The sequence below is a fragment of the Haematobia irritans genome, chromosome 2 (assembly GCF_050003625.1).
Source record: "Haematobia irritans isolate KBUSLIRL chromosome 2, ASM5000362v1, whole genome shotgun sequence".
Lineage (NCBI taxonomy): Eukaryota > Metazoa > Arthropoda > Insecta > Diptera > Muscidae > Haematobia > Haematobia irritans.
Window position 1 is genome coordinate 223,861,577 of NC_134398.1, and position 25,355 is coordinate 223,886,931.

The 25,355-nt window shown below is 30.0% G+C and overlaps 1 protein-coding gene across 1 annotated transcript; it reads left to right on the forward strand.

Annotated features, from left to right (window-relative positions):
- The first annotated feature begins 87 nt into the window (after window positions 1–87).
- On the forward strand, window positions 88–25,017 carry LOC142227167 (uncharacterized). Its single transcript, XM_075297567.1, has 5 exons — window positions 88–226; window positions 16,210–16,856; window positions 18,250–18,424; window positions 18,484–18,697; window positions 24,572–25,017. The coding sequence occupies exons 2-5, from the start codon at window positions 16,215–16,217 to the stop codon at window positions 24,777–24,779; spliced, it is 1,239 nt and encodes a 412-aa protein (XP_075153682.1). The 5' UTR covers window positions 88–226; window positions 16,210–16,214; the 3' UTR covers window positions 24,780–25,017.
- The last annotated feature ends 338 nt before the right edge of the window (window positions 25,018–25,355 follow it).

Genomic DNA, 25,355 nt, shown 5'->3' on the forward strand with positions numbered 1-25,355 from the left:
TCTCTGCCCTTATCCCAACAATCTCTTCTGAGTGTTCTTTCTCTAAAAAGGTTTTTACTTTCGAGCGAGAGAGATGCTTTAGTCAAAGTGAGCGACACAATTCAGTGAAAGCATTCTTTAGGCTGGAATAGATCCACAGTGTTAGGTGATCGTTGGTCGTGTGAATTTCAAAATCGGATTTTGCGTGTCATTTGTTTCAATAAATAAAAGAAATACACAAACGGAAGTAAGTTGATGAATGATTAGCTGAATTTGTGGCAAATATGCATGAATAAATTGAAATCAATTGGCAGTGAAAGAAATTTTTGCTAGTGTCAATAGATAAGAGTATTGAACAAGACGAAAGTTAATTAAAGAAAGAACAACAAAACAATTGGTATTACATATGAAACAAACTATGCAAATGAAATGAATAAGTAATAGGAAAATGAAATTCTTGTGAAAACGTGATGTGCGTTTCTGTGACATATCCAATTGCAAGTTATTGGCGTAAAAACTGTTTGTTTTTTTCTAATAAAACGAAGAGCAAAAAATTAAACCGATATTGAATTTTTTCCATCTGAAAGATATGCACAAAAGTAAAAAATGCGTGGAAAGTAGTATCTATCGATTAAAATAAGATAATTTTGATTTGACCTATGAACCGAAATAGATTCTTCTACACGGATAAAAAAGACTGTTTTTCATATGTTTGGCTATAAACATTATATGTTTGGAAAACAAATTTTTAAACACAATATTTTTGAGTGCAAGCATATAATGTTCATAAACTAGCATAACATGTTTGGGACATATATGTTAATATGTTAGAACATATTATGTTTGGGACATAAAATGTTTTTAAATATAATATGCTTGGATGCAAACATATACTAATTTAGAAATAGCCTATAAACATATATGTGTTTAGTAGCTTGGAGCGCTATTTAACAGGGAGCGATATTGAATTAAGTTGGTGGTTGTTGCTTGTTATTACAAAATTAACATTTTATTTTTCCTTGGGCAATTGATCAGCTACTTCTTTGATCCTTACAAACTGTGTGGTCCGCTGTTCGAATCCCCGTCCGGCAAAAGGTAAAATTAAAATAAAAAATAAATCATACAATTGAATTTCTTCTACAATGTTTGTATTACAGAAAAAGGTGCTAAGAACTAAAAAATCTCGTTGAAGTGAGAAAGATGTGGGGGAATATACAATTGGGCAGAAACAAAATTTTGAGCATTCAGGTCGAAAGCCTATTTTGTTAGCACCTATATTACCTGTTTATTTTCATAATTCATTATGATTGTAAATATATAAATAAATAAAATTTTGAACACAATATTGTTTGGGAGAATTTTTTTAAGCATATAATATTTTTGGGTGCAAAATGCTTCCAAACATATTATATGTTCACATAATAACATATTGTTTTTTGGAAGACAACATTATTGAATTTGGATGCAAAAATACAAAATGTTTGGAAATTGACTACCCAAACATATATTGTTTAGACCAATATGCTTTCAAACATATTATATATTGGAAGAGATCAAACATATAAATGTTTGGGCAATAGCCAAAAATGTATATGCTTGAAGCAAAATATGTTTGGGAGTATATGTTACAGAAGCGATTTTTTGTGAGCGTGTAGTCATTGGTGGACATTTATCCAATAAACAATGAATAATATATTTTTCGTAATTAAAATAGAAAAAGTGTAAACGCATCAAGAGAGAATGAACTAAAGTTAACTATATTCGATTGTATCTTGTCCTACCACCAACTCTCATACATTCAAAAAACAGTGAAACCAACAGGAAGGATAATTTTGGTTAATTTTAGATAAATCATATATATTAATTATACACCCAAAAAAAGTGACCCCACCGTGGAAGAAAATGTAGGTTTAATTTAGAAAATTTTAACTAAAATAGTTTTCTAATTGCAACATGTTACAAATAAGTTAATACTTTTTGTCAAACTGAAGAACATTTTTTAAAAATAATTAATTTTTTTCTGTTGTTTTTTTCTGTTGCCATCTGCACGCTCACAAAAAATCGCTTCTGTAACATATACTCCCAAACATATTTTGCTTCAAGCATATACATTTTTGGGTATTGCCCAAACATTTATATGTTTGATCTCTACCAATATATAATATGTTTGAAAGCATATTGGTCTAAACAATATATGTTTGGGTAGTATAAGTTCCAAACATTTCGTATTTTTGCATCCAAATTCAATAATGTTGTCTTCCAAAAAACAATATGTTATTATGTGACCATATAATATGTTTGGAAGCATTTTGCACCCAAAAATATCATATGCTTAAAAAAAATTCTCCCAAACAATATTGTGCTCAAAATTTTATTTATTTATTTATATATTTACAATCATAGTGAATTATGAAAATAAACAGGTAATATAGGTGCTAACAACATAGGTTTTCGACCTGAATGCTCAAAATTTTGTTTCTGCCTAATTGTATATTCCCCCACATCTTTCTCACTTCCAAGATATTTTTCAGTTCTTAGCACCTTTTTCTGTAATACAAACATTGTAGAAGAAATTATTCAATTTTTTTTTTATTTTAATTTTACCTTTTGCCGGACGGGGATTCGAACAGCGGACCACACAGTTTGTAAGGATCAAAGAAGAAGCTGATCAATTGCCCAAGGAAAAATAAAATGTAAATTTTGTAATAACAAGCAACAACCACCAACTTAATTCAATATCGCTCCCTGTTAAATAGCGCTCCAAGCTACTAAACACATATATGTTTATAGACTATTTCTAAATTAATATATGTTTGCATCCAAGCATATTATATTTACAAACATTTTATGTCCCAAACATAATATGTTCTAACATATTAACATATATGTCCCAAACATGTTATGCTAGTTTATGAACATTATATGCTTGCACTCAAAAATATTGTGTTTAAAAATTTGTGTTCCAAACATATAATGTTTATAGCCAAACATATGAAAAACAGTCTTTTTCATCCGTGTGGGGTTAGATGGCCGGATGTATATGTTTGCAGATGATCTATGTCTGCTTTACCCTTATAGAAACGACGTGACATTAAGAAATTCTATGGAAAGGGATATGGCCTTGATCGTTGAATATACGAGGTTAAATAAGTTAGTATTAAGTTCGTCGAAGACGAAATTGGTGCGATTTAGACCGACTTCGAACCAAGCTGTTAGTGAGTTTTCAATATCCATCAATGGTATTGTAGTTAACGAAGTCAAGGAAGTGAAATATTTAGGTATATTACTTCAGCATAATTTATCTTGGGATGGTTATAAAGTTCAATGACCGTACACATAAGTTCAATATGAACTAAAGCAGAAGAAAATTTTCGTACGATTCCCAAAAATAGTAAGAATAAACTACACACAAAAATTTTTTTTCTGATTCAATCACGTAATTAATTGATCCAATTAATATTTTAATTGAAATGTCTTCAATCACAGAAATGATAGTATCAATTAAAAAATTAATTGACAGTCAATTAAAATATTAGTTGATCCAATTAAAAAAATTATTGGTACTATTAATTTTTGTGATTGATTTTTGTTTCAATTAAAAAAATTGTTAAATCGATAAAATTTTTAATTGAATATTTTTTCAATGTAATTTCGTGAATTTTAGTTAAAAACTACACCAAGGCATTAAATTTCCTTGGTTTTAAAAACGTTTTGTGGAAATCTCAAAATGTGGAGTAAAATTTAGTTCATTCTTGGTACAAAACAGTTTGCTTTCTTTTCTGTGTACTAATGATTTTGGTATTGATTCTGAGCCAAAGACACAGAGAATTAAAGTAACGATACACACAAAATTTTTTTTTCTGATTCAATTACGAAATTAATTGATCCAATTAATTTTTTAATTCAAATGTCTTCAATCACAAAAATGATAGTATCAATTTAAAAATTAATTGAAATTGAATTAAAAAAGTAATTGTTCCAATTAAAAAATTAATTGATACTAATATTTTGAATATTTTTGAATATTGAATATTTTTTAAAACTCAATTAAAATTTAAAGTGGAAAAATTTTCGTGAAATTTTTTTCTGTGTACACTCAAAAAAAGTGAACCTTATATTTCACTAAAGCCGATTTAATTCTATTTTAGTTCATGGAATTATTACGTTTTAAAAAAAGTTTCTACGACTTTAATAATTTTTTTGCGTACATTATTTAAATGAACTAAAACAGAGGAAAAATTATACACAAATTAAGCATAAACATTAACTAAATTCATGTTTACCACCAAATAGTTTATAATTTCTTAAAATTTGTAAATTTTACTATTGGGTGGTTAAAATTTCAAGGGCCGATGTTGATTTTGAATAAAACACAAACTATTTAGGAAATTATTGTAATTTTATTTTATTATGATATATTGGTATTAATCAATTGTTTTGTATATTAAAATATTAATATACATATAATAATTAATATACAATAATATAATAAAATATATTGTTTTGTATATTAAAAAAAAAACATATATTCCAAATTTAGGTCCTTCAAAAATCAAGTACATAGTTCGTGGAGACGTTTTGAAAATATGCCAAACACTTATTTAAAATAAACGTATTACATTTATTACACATAATACATTTAGTACACATTTATTTCATATCTAGCATTTTCAACTTGAAAAATTTGAGGTATTATCTTCAAACTGCTGTAAAAAATCCCCTCTACCCCCCAAATGTTAGCCAATTATTTTTTTACGCCTCACCGAGTAATTTTTTAACATTCTGCTTCATAAATTTACTTCAAATAATTTTAGCCGCCCAGATCGTTAAAATACCCCTCTGTGCATCGTTTAGTTAACATTTTCTAAAATTAATCTAATTTTTCTAAAATTAACTAACTTTTAAGTTTACATTTAAGACACAATTCTCTTTTAAACTTGAATTTTGCGTACTTGATACTAGGAAACAAATTTGAAGTTATTCCTTTTTTCTTAAAGTGCTATCAAAACTCTTTTAAAACGCGTTATCGAAAAATTCAATTTCCAAATGCTCACTCCACTTTAAGGCCGGTACTATGTTCATTCTTGCGAAAAATTTTTATGGAAACCATTATTTCGCACATAGAAAGCAGCGTATTTTTAGGTAGCTTGGAGCGCTATTTTACAGGGAGCGATATTGGATTAAGTTGGTGGTTGTTGCTTGTTTTTACAAAATAACATTTTATTTTTCCTTGGGCAATTGATCTGCTATTCCTTTGATCCTTTGTATAGTTTCGGAACAAAAATATATTCCGTGTTTGATTTATAAACCCGCACAAATAGTTTTTAATAAATAAATTATTTCTTAATTCACATTGCAAATGGCGCCGTGCTATAAACGTCAGTTTTTCAACACGAAAAAACAAAGTATCACAAATGGAAAAAAATTTGCAAATTTTTCGCATTTTTTGGTTTTGTATGGAGTTTCAACGCGAAAACCGAACAGAGTACCGGCCTTTAAGTAGAAATTATGCTTTGGTTCAAGTAAAATGTGTCTTAAAATAAAGTGTTAAAATGTCCCCTTTTGAACGTTTTTTTTTGTTGCAGACAAGTTGCAAACAAAAAGAATTTTTCAAAATTATTAAAGCCAAGTTGACCTTGGCCAAAGATGTTAATATACCCATTTCTTTTACTATTAGTTTTGTTTTGGTTTTGTAAGAAGAAAAAGTTCTTTAATGGTAGCTAATGTAGAATCCAAAAATATCATTAAATTGTCGTCGTTTTAACAACAAATTAAGGAAATCTCAAGTTTATTTTCCCCTAAATGAGTTAACTTTTAGTCTGTGCACAGATTTATGCGCTTTACAGACTATCAGTTATTCCGGACGACAGTGCTCGTGTCGAACATATCCCATATATTGTGCACATTATAAGTTAAGTCCGAAGGCATAATCGATACTGCTGCATGTTTATGGGATCGATAACACATTTACCGATTACTTAGTCATCGCCGACAAGTCGTATCGACCCGACACACTGTAAGATTCTTTACAAACACCGACATTCCGTCCGGAATAACTGATAGTCTGTAAAGCGCATTAAGGGTAATTTATGTATGTATGTCCATTTACTATACTATATCAAAATTTTGTTATCTAAAAATTTAGATTGGTAATGACAGTGTTAAAAAATTGCGACTAAATACTGTATAGTGCGATAATAAAATATGAAAAGAAGAATATTATAAACGTATGCCGTGATGAAGTGTAATTAAAAAACTATTCTGAAAAAATAAACTAACACAACAAATAAATTGACTACACTGAACCAAAAAAAAAAAAAACTATTGACCTAATCTGAAGTATTATGCAGTTTAAACTTTAGGACATGAAATGTAAATCATGTCTTTGAAGTGAGACACATTATGATTTAAGGAAATAATAATTGATCACACATATTGTTCACAGATAGATTGATATGGCTAGATCGACTCTAGGGCCGGCCCTCAGCATTATTACCAAAGACATGATGTGTCTATCTCATCTTCTTCTGGATGTTGCAAACATGTGCACTAACTTATAATACCCTATTCCACAGTGTGGCGCAGGGTATAAATAGAAGACTACTATAGTTATTTTACCAATATTTTTTTTATAATTTCTGCAGACAGATTTCTTTGGGTGTATACATTTAATTAAAAAAAGCTTTGCTAATTATTTTTTTTTTTAAGTTTCTCAATTAATTTTCTACACACAGTTTAGCCATTTCCATCGTGACGTATGTAGTTCTATTAGTTTTATACCAATGATGAGGCCACTCCGTTTGTAACACAACGAAATATAGATTTCCGAATATATAAAGTATACACGCAAAGAAAAAAAAAAAACAAAACGTTTGGAAAACGTGTACCGAAAATGGGTTTCTTTTGTTAGAGTTTTTTGAAATGCTTCGAAAATTTTAAACTTTTAGCGCCAAAAAAATCGTTTGTTACAAAATTTTTATTTTTTCAATAAAAAAAAATATTTTTGAACCAACAACACAGTCCATTTCGTTTATATCAAGGACTGTTCTTTTCCAACTTTTTAATAAGACACATTTTACAGTTCATAGTAAAAATTTAATATAGTAGTATGTAATGTTGAACATCTTTTCGGAATCTTCCAAACATATCTGGAATATATGTAAAAAAAAAAAACTTTTTGATGTTCGAAGCAGGGATCGAACCAGGACCCTTGGCATGCAAGGCGGACGTAGCAACCACTGCTCCACGGTGCCCAACTAGGTGTATGTTGCTGTTAAATAAAGTTTGTTTAATCGGCTCGTGGGCGCTGCATGCTATGCTATATAAATATAGCTTATATGGATAATTGTCTATTGATGACAGCTACATAGCTCAGTGGATAGTGTGTTGGCTTACAAATTGCATGGTCTGCGGTTCTATTCTCCGTCTAGGCGAAAGGTACAATTTAAAAAATTTATAAATTCGAATAATTTCTTCTTTGTATTACAGAAAAAGTTGCTAAGAACTAAAAAAAACTCGTGGAAGTGAGAAAGATGTGAGGGAAAATGCAATTAGCCAGAAAAGATGTTTTTTTTGAGTTAGTCTTTGTGAAATTGTTTTTACATCTTGGAAAAGAATAAACGTTTATCACAAAAATTATATACTTTTCTTCTAACTAAACTTCCTTACAGCGAAAAGCAAATGAGAATTGAATTTTGTTTGTCTAAAATTTCGTTTGGGAGGAAAGAATTATTTTTTTGCGTGTACATATATGTCACGCTATCAATAATGTAGCTATTGTTCTGGAATTTAGAAATCGGTCCCCAAATTGGTGTACCGAAATGGAAATTTTAAGATAGGTCCATAGAAAGACTGTCCTCTCATGCTCATTCGAATAATGGGGTAAAAATCTACAGAATTTAGACTTTAAATCATTGAATTTTCTAACACACTTAGATGAAAAGTTTAAAATTCCTCTAAAACTCAAACAAAAATTGATCTCACATATGGATACTACACCCATCAATTAATTTTGTAATCAAGTATTTTTTTTTTTGATTCTCAATTAAAACTGTGATTGATTCTATCATTTTCGTGATTGAAGACATTTCAATTAAAAAATTAATTGGATCAATTAATTTTGTGGTTGGACTTACATTTTTTTTGTGTGCAGGTGTACCAGTATGTGACACGTTTGTTCATGTGACACCCATTTTCCACACTTATTGGTCTTTCCGATAGCTTTTTAACGGTCAGAAATTGTTTGTTGTGCAACATTTAACATTGCTGCCATTTGCTTTTGACTCAAATTGTCAGCTTCATCCAATTTGGCGTCTTCAAAGTTTTTTGGTAGAAACTTCATTTCTCACATCAAAATCATTATTTCTGAACCATCTTTTGCATGTTTCTTCTGATAGAGCGTGATCGCCATATGCCTCGACAAGCATTCAATGCGACTCTGCAGCACTTTTCTTCAAATGAAAACAAAAAATTAATGCTTTCCACAAATCATCATTTTCTGGTATAAAATTTGACATTTTTAACATTTTAATAAAAAAATATGATGTTGTCTGTTCAATAACTTGATGTATACTAAATATTTTTCACAGAACAAAAAACGAAAACAGAAGGGCTCGATTACAAGAAATGTTCCCTATCGAGACATTTGTATCTTGACGCTCACTTCATACCGGTATACCTAGTAACATACGCAAAAAATTACTAGAGTAAAGGAAACTTTCTCCACACATAATAATTCCATGAACTAAAATAAAGTTTAATTGGATTTAGTGAAATAGAGAGTTCACTTTTTTTGAGTTTTGTCCAAACATAATAATTCCATGAACTAAAATAAAGTTTAATTGGCTTTAGTGAAATAGAGAGTTCACTTTTTTTGAGTTTTGTCTCCATATATATACATTTTAAATTTAACTTCGGGAACCGTACCATTTAAACAGATCTTATTGAGAGTAGAGGTGTGCACGTGACACGAAATTGTCGTGACTCACGAAAATTTTCGTGACTCGCGCGTGAGTCGTTAGTCACGCTCATGGCAACGGCGTGAGTGTGCGTGAGCGTGATTAACAAACCAAAATGTCGTGCGTCAGCGTGAGTCACGAAAATATTATCTTCGTGAGTGTGCGTGATTAAAGATTTACGCTCACGAAAATAATCCCGCTCACCAACATAAAACTCTTAAGAGTTGAATTCATTTTTAATTTTAGTGACACCTGGGATGTTAAGAGTGTAATAACGCTCACGATTTTAATAATGCTTTAGTTTTCAGACACGTCGCTAAGGTAAATTACTCAAAAAATTGTTCGTGAGTCATGACATTTTTCGTGAGTCACGGTATTTTTCGTGAGTCACGACATTTTCGTGCGTGAGTGTGCGTGAGTACAAATTTTCTTTTCGTGAGTGTGCGTGAGTCCTACCAAACAATATCGTGCGTGAGTAAGATTTTTCCGTCGTGAGTGTGCGTGAGTAAACTATTACTCACACACGTCTAATTGAGAGTGTATCGAAATTCTATATATTATCTAGTAACCCTTCACAACGAGACTTTTTCAAAGGAATCTATTATATTTGATCCATGGTGGTGGGTATTTTAGATTTGGCACGACCAAACCAACATTGCTATTATTAAGATGACACCCAAAATTAATAATGTTATAAAAAAACGCAATAAATATTTACAATACTAAAACCGTTTATACTCAAATTTATTTGGCTAGAAATCTGTTTGAGTTTAGAACTAAATAAAACCATTTATACTCACATTTATTTAGCTAGAAAACTATTTAAGTTTAGAAATCGTAAATTCTGTAAAGCTTCTTAATTAGTTGTTTTGTAACTTTCTAAAAAACAATAACTATATGGGCGTAAATCAATCATATATGGTTATAAGTATATTTTGAAAGCTTTTACTTACATCTAAACAAGGTTACGTTTTGCAAAAGGTCAATGGCACATATAATGTAGATACACTCACAAAAATCTGATGGTATCCGCAGTTATCATTTGGATTTTTAAAATTAATAACACACATAAATTATTTCGATATTAATTATTAGATACACCCAAAAGAAATTTGTTAGTAGGGACAGCTAAAACCGCAGAAAGTCTGCTGAAAAAGGGACAGCAGTCACTGTTTGCTGAAATAGCAAACATATCCTGCTATTTTTTAAGCTCTATTACACTAAAACATTTTTTATTTTGGTTAAAACAAATAAAAATGTCAACTTAGGAGCTATCCTAACATAATTAAAACAATATTTTATGAATATCTATAGTATTTGAACAAAAATCTGAATATTTATCGAATTGAGGCATAACAGCAAACAAAATGTTTGCTTATCGTATTTAGGAGCTTGTAAGTATATTACAGTGCAAAAATATACCAAAAACTACTTTTGGTTCTTAAATATGCTTTGGGGAAAAATTTATAACCTAAAAATTTTATAAATTGTTGTTCATTAGGCCCTGAAGTACAAAAATATAACAGCAGACATCGACTGCTATTTTTAGTAGACTTTTTTTATGAGTGTAGTCAGTCTAAAACAGAGACGAACAAAGAGAAATGTGTATTTGTTTGTGACGCGCCATATGGGTCCACATACACCCAACAAAAATTGATAGCAGACACAGCAGAAAAATTTGTTAAAACAGCAGAACGTCTGCAAAAAAGGAAAGTACACACAATTTTTTTCTGATTCAATCACGAAATTAATTGATCCAATTAATTTTTTAATTAAAATGTCTCCAATCACAGTAAAAATTAATTGAAAGTAAAAAAAAAATTAATTGATCCAATTACAAAATTAGTTTTGATACTATTAATTTTTATGATTGATGTTTGTTTCAATTTAAAAATTTGTTGAATAAATTAATTTTTTAATTGAATATTTTTTAAGACTCAATTAAGACTTTAAATGGAAACATTTTTGTGACATTAGAAATTTTGGTTTTTCCTGTTCTCCTGATACTTGTTAATGTACAATTATTAAAATCTTTAATTATTTATTAAAATTTGTAAACTAAAACCAATAGTTGTTATTAGCATAAACCACTAAAATTATTTGCGATTTGAAAAACAATTTTGAGAAAGAATTTTACATGTCATGATTAAAAATTATCAAACCACTTTTATTATAGATCGACTCCTGATGAAGCAATGAAATTGCGAAATATTGAAAAATAAAGAAACCAATACATACAAACAACGATCTCAAGCTTGATTAATTATTTTCTATATTTTTGTGACATTTTTAAACTATAATGATTGAGATATATTTTAAGAATATGTCATGTATTTGCTCAAAAATCTTAATATTTTTCAAATGAAGGCAAGCAAAATGTTTGTTGATTGTATTTAGCAGCTTTTAAGGCACGAATATACAAAAATAAAATTATAAAATTTGTCCGTCGCCTGAATTTTTTAGACTTTTTTCTATGAATGTAATAAGCCCGATATATATGTATATATTGCTATCACTTTACGTTTAAAACTATATAAACATTCATAGGAAAACTCTTCTTATTAACAGCACACATCGACTGATGTTTGCCGCCAGAATTACTGCTATTTAAACAGTTTGTTTGCTGCAACAGCAATTCATACAAACTTTTGTAATATCAGATTGCTACTATGTTAAATTAATGACATTAATTATTAGCAAAATACAATATTTTCATTCATGTTTTTATATCATACACAAAAAAGTCAATTATTTGTTGGGAAAAATACGAAAATTGATTAATCAATTAAAACTGTGATTGATACTATCATTTTCGTGATTGAAGACATTTCAATTAAAAAATTAATTGGATCAATTTTTCTGAATTATTAAAGCCAAGTTGACCTTAGTTTAAAAAATTTTGCTTTCATTTAAAATCCTCATTTTTATGTCGAATCACACAAGGACAAACCGATTTCATTGAAAAGTTTATCGTCGTTTAGACACGGAAAAATACTTAATATCAGAGAAATGTGTCTTCTATGCTAGGCAAAAACACATTCGTATTTTATGCGCTTTACAGACTATCAGTTATTCCGCACGGAATGTCGGTGTTTGTAAAGAATCTTACAGTGTGTCGGATCGATACGACTTGTCGGCGATGACTAAATAATCGGTAAATGTGTTATCGATCCCATAAACATGCAGCAGTATCGATTATGCCTTCGGACTTAACTTATAATGTGCACAATATATGGGATATGTTCGACACGTGCACTGTCGTCCGGAATAACTGATAGTCTGTAAAGCGGATTAAGGACACGAAAGGTTTGGCCTCAAGACAATATTTTTTTCAGTGAAGGGCGAAAAATACTTTAATTCGTGACCGCCCAAAAACAAAAAACAAAAAGAAACAAGTATATACGACCGTAAGTTCGGCCAGGCCGAATCTTATGTACCCTCCACCATAGATTGCGTAGAAACTTCTACGAAAGGCTGTCATCCACAATCGAATTAATTGGGTTGTGGTATCTTAAAACTTCTTAACATTGTTTTCTAAATTGTGAGTTTGTCGCTACGTGGTATATATTAGACAAAAAAGGTATGTATAGGTATAAGTCTACAAATAATTACGAATCCAAGGGGCTCCAAAACCAAATCTTGGGATCGGTTTATATGGGGGCTATATATGATTATGGACTGATATAGACCACTTTTGGTACGGTTGTTAAATACCATATACTACCACCACGTACCGAATTTCAACCAGATCGGATGAATTTTGCTTCTCCAAATCGGTTTATATGGGGGCTATATATAATTATGGACTGATATAAACCAATTCCTGCATGGTTGTTGGATACCATATACTAGCATCACGTACAAAATTTCAACCGAATCGGATGAATTTTGCTCTTCCAAGGGGCTCCGAAGGTCAAATCTGGGGATCGGTTTATATGGGGGCTTAATATAATTATGGACTGATTTCGACCAATTTTTGCATAGGTGTTTGAGGCCATATATTAACACCACGTACCAAATTTCAACTGAATCAGATGAATTTTGGTCTTCCAAGACGCTCCGGAGGTCAAATCTGGTGATCGGTTTATATGGGGGCTATATATAATTATGGGCCGATGTGGACCAATTTTTGCATGGTTGTTAGAGACCATATACTTACACCATGTACACAGAAAAAATTAATTGAAAGTAAAAAAAAATTAATTGATCCAATTAAAAAATTAGTTTTGATACTATTAATTTTTATGATTGATGTTTGTTTCAATTTAAAAATTTGTTGAATAAATTAATTTTTTAATTGAATATTTTTTAAGACTCAATAAAGACTTTAAATGGAAACATTTTTGTGACATTAGAAATTTTGGTTTTTCCTGTTCTCCTGATACTTGTTAATGTACAATTATTAAAATCTTTAATTATTTATAAAAATTTGTAAACTAAAACCAATAATTGTTATTAGCATAAACCACTAAAATTATTTGCGATTACGAAATTTCAGCCGGATAGGATGAAATTTGCTTCTCTTAGAGGCTCCGCAAGCCAAATCGGGGGATCGGTTTATATGGGGGCTATATATAATTATGGGCCGATGTGGACCAATTTTTGCATGGTTGTTAGAGACCATATACTTACACCGTGTACCAAATTTCAGCCGGATAGGATGAAATTTGCTTCTCTTAGAGGCTCCGCAAGCCAAATCGGAGGATCGGTTTATATGGGGGCTATATATAATTATGGGCCGATATGGACCAATTTTTGCATGGTTGTTAGAGACCATATACTAACACCATGTACCAAATTTCAGCCGGATCGGATGAAATTTGCTTCTCTTAGAGGATCCGCAAGCCAAATTTGGGGTCCGTTTATAAGGGGGCAATACCATCCGACCTACATCAATAACAACTACTTGTGCCAAGTTTCAAGTCGATAGCTTCGTTCGGAAGTTTCGTTCGGAAGTTAGCGTGATTTCAACAGACGGATGGACGGACGGACATGCTCAGATCGACTCAGAATTTCACCACGACCCAGAATATGCACTTTATGGGGTCTTAGAGCAATATTTCGATGTGTTACAAACGGAATGACAAAGTTTATATACCCCCATCCTATGGTAGAGGGTATAAAAAACGAAAATTTCGATGAAAATCCTAGAATAATTAAATTTTTTACATGTAGAATTTATTTTGGTCATACACGCAAAAAAATAATTCTTTCCTCCCAAACGAAATTTTAGACAAATAAAGTTCGTTTCTCATTTGCTTTTCGCTGTAAGGAAGTGTATTTGGAAGAAAAGTATATACATTTTGTGATAAACGTTTATTCTTTTCCAGGATGTAAAAACAATTTCATAAAGACAAACTCAAAAAAAAAACGTTGTTTTCTTGCTAATTTCATTTTCCCTCACATCTTTCTCACATCCACGAGGTTTTTTAGTTCTTAACACCTTTTCCTGTAATACCAACAATGTAGAAGAAATTATAAGATTTTATAAATTTTTAAAATTTTTTACCTTTCGCCTGGACGGAGAATCGAACCGCGGACCATGCACTTTGTAAGCAAACACACTAACCACTGAGCTATGTACCTGTTATGGTCATCAATAGATAAATGTCCATATAAGTTATATTTATATAGCATAGCTTGCGGCGCCCACGAACCGAATGAACAAAGTTTATTTAAAAGAAACAAACATTTAGTTTGGCACCGTGGAGCAGTGGTTGCTACGTCCGACTTGCATACCAAGGGTCGTGGGTTCGATCCCTGCTTCGACCAAAGTTTTTTTGTTTTTTTTTATTTTTACATATATTCCAGATATGTTCGGAAGATTCCGAAAAAAATTTCAACATTACATTGTAGTATATTAAATTTTGAAGTGTAAAATGTGTCTTATTAAAGACCTAAAGTCAGAAAAGAACAGTGTTTGATATAAACGAAATGGACTGTGTTGTTGTTTCAAAAATAACTTTTTTTTATTGAAAAAATAATAATTTTGTAACAAACTAATTTGTTTGGTGATAAAAGTTTAAAATTTTCTAAGCAATTCAAAAAACTCTAACAAAAGAAAAACGTTTTCGGTACACGTTTTCCAAACGTTTTTTTTTCTTTGCGTGTATCTCTTTAAATATACTTACCAGAGCAAAAAGACCTTGATTTGTGACCACCCTCAAAAAATCATAATTTTGATGAAAATTTAAATTTGTATATGAAAAATTTGCACGTGCACGTTTCAGAACAATGCGTTCATGCAAGGGAATCAACGTACATGTGGTGTCAAACGGAGAACACCATGCGATGTCAAAACAACGTCCAGCGTTCATGATATGAAAACGTAATGGTTACGAATTAAAAAAAAATCAGCTACCGGGACTCGAACATCGATTCTCTGTTACATACAGGTTAACAGTCGTCTTGGCACATTACACCTACGACGGAGTTGCCACAAAAACGTCTAACGATTATTTTAAGACTTTTCATGGCCAAAGAGAAACGAAAGCCGTTCATGATATCGTGAATGCCCATGGACGAAACCGTTTCATTTTGTTACCGTCCGTTCACGATTTTGGAAGGTATTTTTTTCTATTAGTGTACATAATTTTAGAGACAACATGATTACGACAAACATATTGAAAGTTCCTCAACCAAAAATGATATTCCTTCTCAACGTGTTGCTTTTTTGTGTTCTTATTACTAAGTTTTTCTTTTGTGTGTAAATTTTTTCACATGTAAATAAGAAAAAAAAACACTATTGATATGTTGAGCACATACTCGACGTGTTCAACATAAAATAACATAAAGATTGATTGGACGAAAATGACTTAAAAAATATTCTGATTAATTTTGCTGATATGAAATGTGAATATTTTGCAAACAAAAGATAAGACAAGGGCATAAAATTAAAAATCAAATCAAATATTTTTAATATCGGCCTTATAAAAAGTATGCGAGATAATTTCAGTCAACTAGTTACCGATGAACATTACACTCGAAAAAAAGTTTAGTTTGATCCAAATTTTCTGCTGTTTTTACTAGCAAAGTGTTTGTGGGCGTTTATTTCAAACGTTCCTTGAACTTTCTAATTTCTGTGAATTGGTTTCCATACGATCAAAAGAAAAAGTAATAAGCAAAAAAGGTTGCTGTTTCGATAAATGTCACTGCTGCAAAAGAGACCGTAGTTTTCATTTTTTTAAAGAATTTTTTATTAAATTTTTGCAACCGAATAGAGCTAAATATCCCATAAAACCTTTTTACATTTGCCTATTTTCTCCTATTTCAGTTACTATGGCCGAAGTACCCAGGATAATAGACCTTCCCTCAGTGATTGAACCACATTTGGGTGGTGGCAAATTGGTCTCATACACTAGCCGCTATCTCACTAAGGCGGGTGAAAATTATGGTAGTGTGATGTTGGCCGTAACGGCCAATATACAAAAGCCTTCGGGGGAAATTGAAGAATTACCATTGGTCGCTAAATTGCCACCCATCACGAATGATTTCTTTTGGGAAATTTTCAAACCCGAACGTACCTGCCTCACGGAAAATTCCGTTTATAAATATCTAGGACCTGAACTGCGTTCGATGCAATTGGAAGAAGGTATTCCAGAATCCCAATTATTTGATGGATTTCCTCAATATTATGGAAGTAGAATTTCATTAAATCCTGATGCTGAAATTGTGGACAGAGATGCAGTATTGGTTCAAGAAAATCTACAAACTTCAGGGTTTAAACCTGGAAATCGTCATGTAATGTTTAATTTTGAACAAACCAAGTTCATACTCCTCGAATTAGCAAAATTCCATGCTTTACCCATTGCATTGAGATTGAAAAAACCCGAAATATTCGATAAATATGTTCGACCATATATTAGAAGATTTAACATGAATGGTGATATGGCGCCCGATGTTAAGGCCCAAATGAATGAGGTATGTATGTACTTTGGCAATCCGAATATATGTATACGCAAAAAAATTTTTCGTTCCTCCCAAACGAAATTTCAGACAAACAACCATCGTTTACGGTTTTCTTTGGCCGAAGCCGATGTTCGGCAAAAACAGCCATAATCGGCCGAAGCCGATTATTTTTCTGAAATTTGTAATTAGGGAAATTTGATGTGTTTTAGTTCTACACGGACTAAAAATACTGTTTTTCATATGTTTGGGTGTAAAAATTATATGTTTGGAACTCAAATTTTTTTTAACACAATATTTTTTACTTGAAACATAGCATAATTTCTATGCTATGTCGAGTCCAAATTTGGAAAATAAAGTTGTCGTTAACTCGTTTTTAAAGGACTTTGACAGCATACGAAGAAAAAAAGCTGAAAAACGAAATATTAAAAATTTGTTTCCTAAAAACAAGTATACAAAACCCTAATTTATTTGAGGTATCTCCTAAACATGCATGGTGAACGCATCAATCGCTGTGGAACTTTCTACTGCTGTTTACTTTCGGTTTCATACTCGTAAATCCACGATTCAACTGTCATAGACGTATTTCGAAGCACCACGTTCGTATTTTTGGAGCATTTCTTTCGACCAATCGACACGAGCTTTTATATTCTGGTCCCACTAATGCCAATCTCACGATATGTCACATGACGATCTTGCAATATCAGTTGGCGCATAACATAGCATCAAACGTTTCCGGAACACAACTGATTTTGGATGACTTTCGTTTTGGATTCAACTACGACCTCGGTTGAATTTTCCATACCATCGATAAAAAACGGATCGTTGACGGAGCTTCATCCCACTTTTGTTGAGTTTATCTGCGTCGAAAGTTGTAAAAAGAATCTCACGAAAATGTTTACAAACAAAAACAGCTTGTATATCTAAACGTTGAGTACGCATATTGTCAAGCTTTACAAAAAAGCTTTGCTCAATTCCGAAATATAAAATGCAACCCTCGTATATATTCCATCGCGTATTTGATTCCCATAAGAAATAAACATAAAGTGTTCACCTATTGCTACACCCGAAGAACTTTTTTAATAGGCACAAATGAAAAGTCTGCTAAAACAGCAAGAAGTCTGCTGCAAAAGAGAGAATGAAAACACTCTTTGCTGAAGTACCAAATATTGTATGCATTTGTAAGATATTTTTCTATGAGTGTATGGTTGTGTTCACACACTTGGATTTCCATTTTTTTTTTGATCCACAACTAATTCTAATTTAATTTTTATAAAATATTCTCTTTTGGTGATTCTTGAGTATATAATTCTAGATTGATAGATATTATCATGCTAACAAAACATATCGTATTTTTCTTCTTCCCTTTTTTTCATGTGACGAACAAATGGTAATACTGTCTGTGCAGGATCTATTCAAAGAAATCTCTATTGCAACTAATAATAATGAAGACTATGTGAGCCGATTTAAACAACTGATGCAAGAGTTTGATGATTTTTTCGCCAGACCAGATGCCAAGGATGATCTATACACAACACTGGCCCACTGTGATTTATGGATTAACAATTTAATGTTAAAATATGGTATAGTTTAAAATATACCGGGTAACTTTCTAAGAATCTAAGAATTTTCTAAATTTCAGATGAAAATGGTGCTCCCTGCAAAGTAAAATTTGTGGACTTTCAAATAGCCCAATATGAATGTGTGGCCCATGATATCATATTTTTCTTATTTTCAAGTGTTGATATAACAATCTTGGAAAATCATATGGATGAGTTCTTGGTTATGTATTATAATGCGTTTATTGATTGTTTGAAAACACTCAATGTGTCAACGGATCAATATTCATTAGTGGGGTAAGTAAAATTGACAAAATATCGTATACCTCACATACATATACATATTACACCCAAAGAAATATGTCAGTAGACACTGCCGAAAAATTGCTTAAAACAGCAAAGTGTCTGCTCAAAAGTGGAAAGCAGTTACTGTTTGCTGAAACAGCAAACATTGTCTGCTATTTTCCTAACTTGACTGCACTAAAACATGTTTTAGTTTGGCTGAAACTGCTGCTAATAGCAAATACTGACTACTATTTTCTCAGCAGAAAAAAGCTATTTTAGCATTAAAAAAAAAAACAAATAAACAGATATTTTGGAACAGCAGACATGTTGCTGAAAAGCCAGTAGTTTGCTGATATTTTCTGATGATCCGAATAAACTTTTATATTCACTCCAGTCTATCTGATAATAGAACTACTGCTGCACCTAAAATCTTTAAACATTAAAAACAATTAATTGTTTTTGATTATGCAATAACATTTGTAAACAAGTCACCCTTTCTAATATATGGCACACAAGGCGATCGTAATATACATTTTCGTTTAAATATTTTCTTAAGTAAATGGACCACGCGAATTTTAAAAACCTGTATGAAAATGATGACAGCAGAAATATTTTTTCTGGACCCCAAAATCTTATGTGTTAGTCTTTGGAAGTCGCATACATTGTTGGTCTACAAAATCCTGATTTTATTTCACTTAAAAAAAGGCCAAAGGTTGCATTGATCGCTTTTTTTGCTAACTTTTCCTATGAGTGGGAATAGATATGTTAATCAGTTTATTGTAACCCTCAATTTTCCGATAATCGTATGATTTTTGTTTCTTCACAACTAGTCAACGCTTCCGCAAAGTCCCAAAATGCATCTTTTCATAGGTGAAAGTTGTAAACCCCGGCCACACAAAAACCAAATCTGACTCTATATAGTAAAGATTGTCACATGTGGTAGAAAAATTATAGATGTTTTACTGATTGATAGAATTCTTTGCTTTGGTAGATTTTGCAAAATATTCCTCTCCAACTAAGAGCTGCTTCATAAATTTTCTCTAGAAATAAAATGTTGACAAAATTTTCTATAGAAATAATATTTTGACAAAATTATCTATAGAAATAAAACCAAATCAGACTCTATATAGTAAAGATTGTCACATGTGGTAGAATTCTACCAAAAATGGTAGATTTTTTACTGATTGATTGAATTCTTTGCTTTGCAAAATATTCCTCTCCAACTAAGAACTACTTCATAAACTTTCTCTAGAAATAAAATGTTGACAAAATTTTCTATAGAAAGAAAATGTTGACCATATTTTCTATAGAAATAAAATTTTCTATAGAAATAATATTTTGACAAAATTTTCTATAGAAATAAAATTTTGACAAAATTTTATGTAGAAATAAAATTTTCTATAGAAATAAAATTGTGCCAAAATTTTCTATAGAAATACATTTTGACAAACTTTTGTGTAGAAATAAAATTGTGACAAAATTTTATATAGACTTCAAATTTTGACATAATCTTCCTATAAAAATAAAATTTTTACAAAATTCTTAATTGGAAAAAAAAATTCTATACACATAAAATTTTGACATAATTGTCCTATAAAAATAAAATTTTTACAAAATTCTTAATTGGAACAAAATTTTTCTATAGACATAAAATGTTGACATAATTTTCCTATAAAAATAAAATTGTTACAAAATTCTTAATTGGAAAAAAATTTTCTATGGAAAAAAAATTTTGACAAAGTGTTCTATAGAAATAACATTTTGACAAAATTTCCTATAGAAATAAAACTTTGACATAATTTTCCTAAAAAAAAAAATAAAATTTTTACAAAATTCTTAATTGAAAAAAACAAATCTGTAGAAATAAAATTTTGACAAAATTTTCTACAGACATAAAATTTTGACAAAATTTTCTATAGACATAAAATTTTGACAAAATTTTCTATAGACATAAAATTTTGACAAAATTTTCTATAGAAATAAAATTTTGACATTTTCTATAGAAAAATTAAAATTTGACAAAATTTTATATAGACTTAAAATTTTGACATAATTTTCCCATAAAAATAAAATTTTTACAAAATTCTTAATTGGAAAAAAAAATTTCTATAGACATAAAATGTTGACAAAATTTTCCATTGTTGTTGTTTTTTTATTTCAGCTTAAAACCATACATTGACTAAACTACAAGAGTAGCTTAACCAACAGAGGAAAAGAATGTTTGTCAAATTTATTTGGGCAAAGCCCTATAGACTGCAAGATGGTTGGATGGACGCACGTTTCGGAATTACCACATTCCTCATCAGCATCCTCTACTTGCAGCAAAACTATCAACCAATTATCAGAATAAATTCAGGCAGTTTATTAAACCCAACAAAAACCACACTTGAACCCTCCGAAAAAAGGTTTTACATTGATAGCCGGCTTATGCCGAAATAAACTCGAAACAAACATATCTCTTTTCCTATGCCACTGTCAAATCATCGATTTGAATTCACATGGCTGGGTTTATTTTGAGCGTGCCTCCTCTTCTTTTTCCATTTGTTTTGTTTTGTTATTGTTGGTTTTGTTCTTTAAGCATTGTTGTTGTTTTTTTATTTCAGCTTAAAACCATACATTGACTAAACTACAAGAGTAGCTTAACCAACAGAGGAAAAGAATGTTTGTCAAATTTATTTGGGCAAAGCCCTATAGACTGCAAGATGGTTGGATGGACGCACGTTTCGGAATTACCACATTCCTCATCAGCATCCTCTACTTGCAGCAAAACTATCAACCAATTATCAGAATAAATTCAGGCAGTTTATTAAACCCAACAAAAACCACACTTGAACCCTCCGAAAAAAGGTTTTACATTGATAGCCGGCTTATGCCGAAATAAACTCGAAACAAACATATCTCTTTTCCTATGCCACTGTCAAATCATCGATTTGAATTCACATGGCTGGGTTTATTTTGAGCGTGCCTCCTCTTCTTTTTCCATTTGTTTTGTTTTGTTATTGTTGGTTTTGTTCTTTAAGCATTGTTGTTGTTTTTTTATTTCAGCTTAAAACCATACATTGACTAAACTACAAGAGTAGCTTAACCAACAGAGGAAAAGAATGTTTGTCAAATTTATTTGGGCAAAGCCCTATAGACTGCAAGATGGTTGGATGGACGCACGTTTCGGAATTACCACATTCCTCATCAGCATCCTCTACTTGCAGCAAAACTATCAACCAATTATCAGAATAAATTCAGGCAGTTTATTAAACCCAACAAAAACCACACTTGAACCCTCCGAAATTTTCCTATAAAAATAAAATTTTACAAAATTCTTAATTGAAAAAAAATTTCTATAGAAATAAAATTTTGACAAAATGTTCTATAGAAAAAAAAAACAATATTGACAACATTTTCTATAGAAATAACATTTTGACAAAATTTCCTATAGAAATAAAATTTTGACATAATTTTCCTAAAAAAATAAAATTTTTACAAAATTCGTAATTGGAAAAAAATCTGTAGAAATAAAATTATCACAAAATTTTCTATAGACATAAAATTTTGACAAAGTTTTCTATAGACATAAATTTTTGACAAAATTTTCTGTAGAAATAAAATTTTGACAAAAATTTCTATAGAAATAAAATTGTGACAAAATTTTATATAGACTTAAAATTTTGACATAATCTTCCTATAAAAATAAAATTTTTACAAAATTCTTAATTGGAAAAAAATTTTTCTATAGACTTAAAATGTTGACATAATTTTCCTATAAAAATAAAATTTTTACAAAATTCTTAATTGGAAAAAAATTTTCTATGGAAATAAAATTTTGACAAAGTGTTCTATAGAAAAAAAAAAACAATATTGACAACATTTTCTATAGAAATAACATTTTGACAAAATTTCCTATAGAAATAAAATTTTGACATAATTTTCCTAAAAAAATTAAATTTTTACAAAATTCTTAATTGGAAAAAAATCTGTAGAAATAAAATTATGACAAAATTTTCTGTAGAAATAAAATTTTGACAAAATTTTCTATAGAAATAAAATTTTGACAACATTTTCTATAGAAATAAAATTTTGACAAAACTTTATATAGACTTAAAATTTTGACATAATTTTCCCATAAAAATAAAATTTTTACAAAATTCTTAATTGAAAAAAAAAATTCTATAGACATAAAATGTTGACATAATTTTCCTATAAAAATAAAATTTTTACAAAATTCTTAATTGAAAAAAAATTTTCTATAGAAATAAAATTTTGACAAAATGTTCTATAGAAAAAAACAACAATGTTGACAAAATTTTCTATAGAAATAACATTTTGACAAAATTTCCTATAGAAATAAAATTGACATAATTTTCCTTTAAAAAAATAAAATTTTTACAAAATTCTTAATTGGAAAAAATAAAATTTTGACAACATTTTCTATAGAAATAAAATTTTGACAACATTTTCTATAGAAATAAAATTTTCACAAAAATTTCTATAGAAATAAAATTTTCACAAAATTTTCTACAGAAAAAAAAAATTGACAACATTTTCTATAGAAATTTTTTAAAAAATCTAAACATAGATAAAAATAAATAAATTTGAGAAAATGTACTGTAGAAACAAAATTTTGACAGTAGTTGTTTGGTAGTTTTTTTTTTATACCCACCACCATGGTGACGGGGGTATAATAAGTTTGTCATTCCTTTTGTAACACATCGAAATATCGATTTCCGACTATATAAAGTATATATTCTTGATCAGGGAGAAATTCTAAGACGATATAACGATGTCCGTCTATCTGTCTGTCTGTTGTAATCACGCTAGTCTTCAATAATGAAGCAATCGTGCTGAAATTTTGCACAAACTCGTCTTTTGTCTGCAGGCAGGTCAAGGTTTTGATATAGTCCCCATATAAACCCCATATAAACCGACCTCCCGATTTGGGGTCTTGGGCTTATAGAAATCGACGTTTTTATCCAATTTGCCTGAAATTTGAAATCTAGAGGTATTTTATGACCATAAAGAGGTGTGCCAAAAATGGTGAGTATCGGTCCATGTTTTGGTATAGCCCCCATATAAACCGATCTCCCGATTTTACTTCTTGGGTTTCTAGAAACCGTAGTTTTTATTTGATTTGCCTGAAATTGTAAATATAAAGTTTTTAATCGGTCCATTCGGGTGTCGAAGGCGCACTATTTTACTTCTACAGATTTAAGATTTCAAATCAAGACGTTATTTTATAATTTTCTTGCACACTTACAAGAGAAGTTAATGATTCCTCTAAAACTCAAACAAAAATGGTTCTTATAAATCCAGAATCTGATATAGTTCTCATAGGTGAAATCTTTAAATTTATCTTCGGGAAGTGCCCTCAAGTCCTCAAGCCCTCCTGAAATTTCAAAGGAAACTCTAATATTTGGTTCATGGTGGTGGGTATTTAAGATTCGGCCCGGCCGAACTTAGTGCTGTATATACTTGTTTTTTTTGTAAAATTTGCTCCAAATTTTTGTGGATTATTTTAGACTAGTTTCACCATTGTCAACTCCCTTATTGCAAACGAACCCTAAAAATAAATTAAAATAAGTTCCTCCCCAAACAATAATATTTTGGGGTCCTACTTCATTTCGGTTTTAGGACTAATTTTCATGGATCCATAGTCACAGCTCTCTTCATTGGCTAATTTTATTTGTATTTTTCGGTGTTGATGTATGACCAAATTCTCATGGATATTGGGTTAATGATATTGATCAAATGTGACACATCATTTAAATCTGAAAAACGCGAGATATATACAAAGTGTGACTTCGAATTTTGTTAAATTTATATTATTGAAAAATACAATTTCTTATGTACCATTTTTAATTGAACTTAAATATATTTTTTTTTTTTGCACTTTAGATTCATGAAAGAAATCTCTAGATGTGCCCCCATTGAAATCTGTCATGCCATTTTTATGACAAAAATTATTTTAGCAGATAACAGCACCATGCCGGACGATTACAAAGATATGGGAATGGATGTAATGAGCAAGAATGTAGGCAGAAAGGAAATTTCAGAAAAGACTGCTCATATTATACGTTTGGCAGAGAAATTTAAATTTCTTTAATAAGAATAAAAACGTTTTGTGCTCTAACGTACATTCTACACACAGAGTAAACTATGCTATAGAGAATTTGTTGCTTTATATTTATTTAAATGAATTGTTTATTTAACCAGTTAATAATGTCAATATCGTATATTATTAATTATGTGAGATATTGTCTGCTAATTGTTGTATATTTTAAATACATGTATGTACTAATTGATGTGTTTGTATTTAAATAAAGAATGTAAATCCAACTAAATTGTTTGGAAGACTAAACATTAAATTGATTTGCATTTGAAATGTTATCTAAAAATTTTACACTTTATTGTTCGATGGATCCTGAAGCTTTTCTATTGTAATTGATTTTGTATGACTAAATAAAAAATAATTTTGTAATTGTAAAAAAAACAAATTTCACAAATTAGTAGAAACCGTTAATATTTTAATTGGTTCAATCAATATTTTAATTGGCGTTGGTGGCTAATATATATATATATATTTTTTTTTGTAATTGTAAATACAAATTTTGTAATTTGTAATTACAAATAAAAAATAAATTTCAATTCAATTAAATTCGTGATACATGCCAAAAAAATT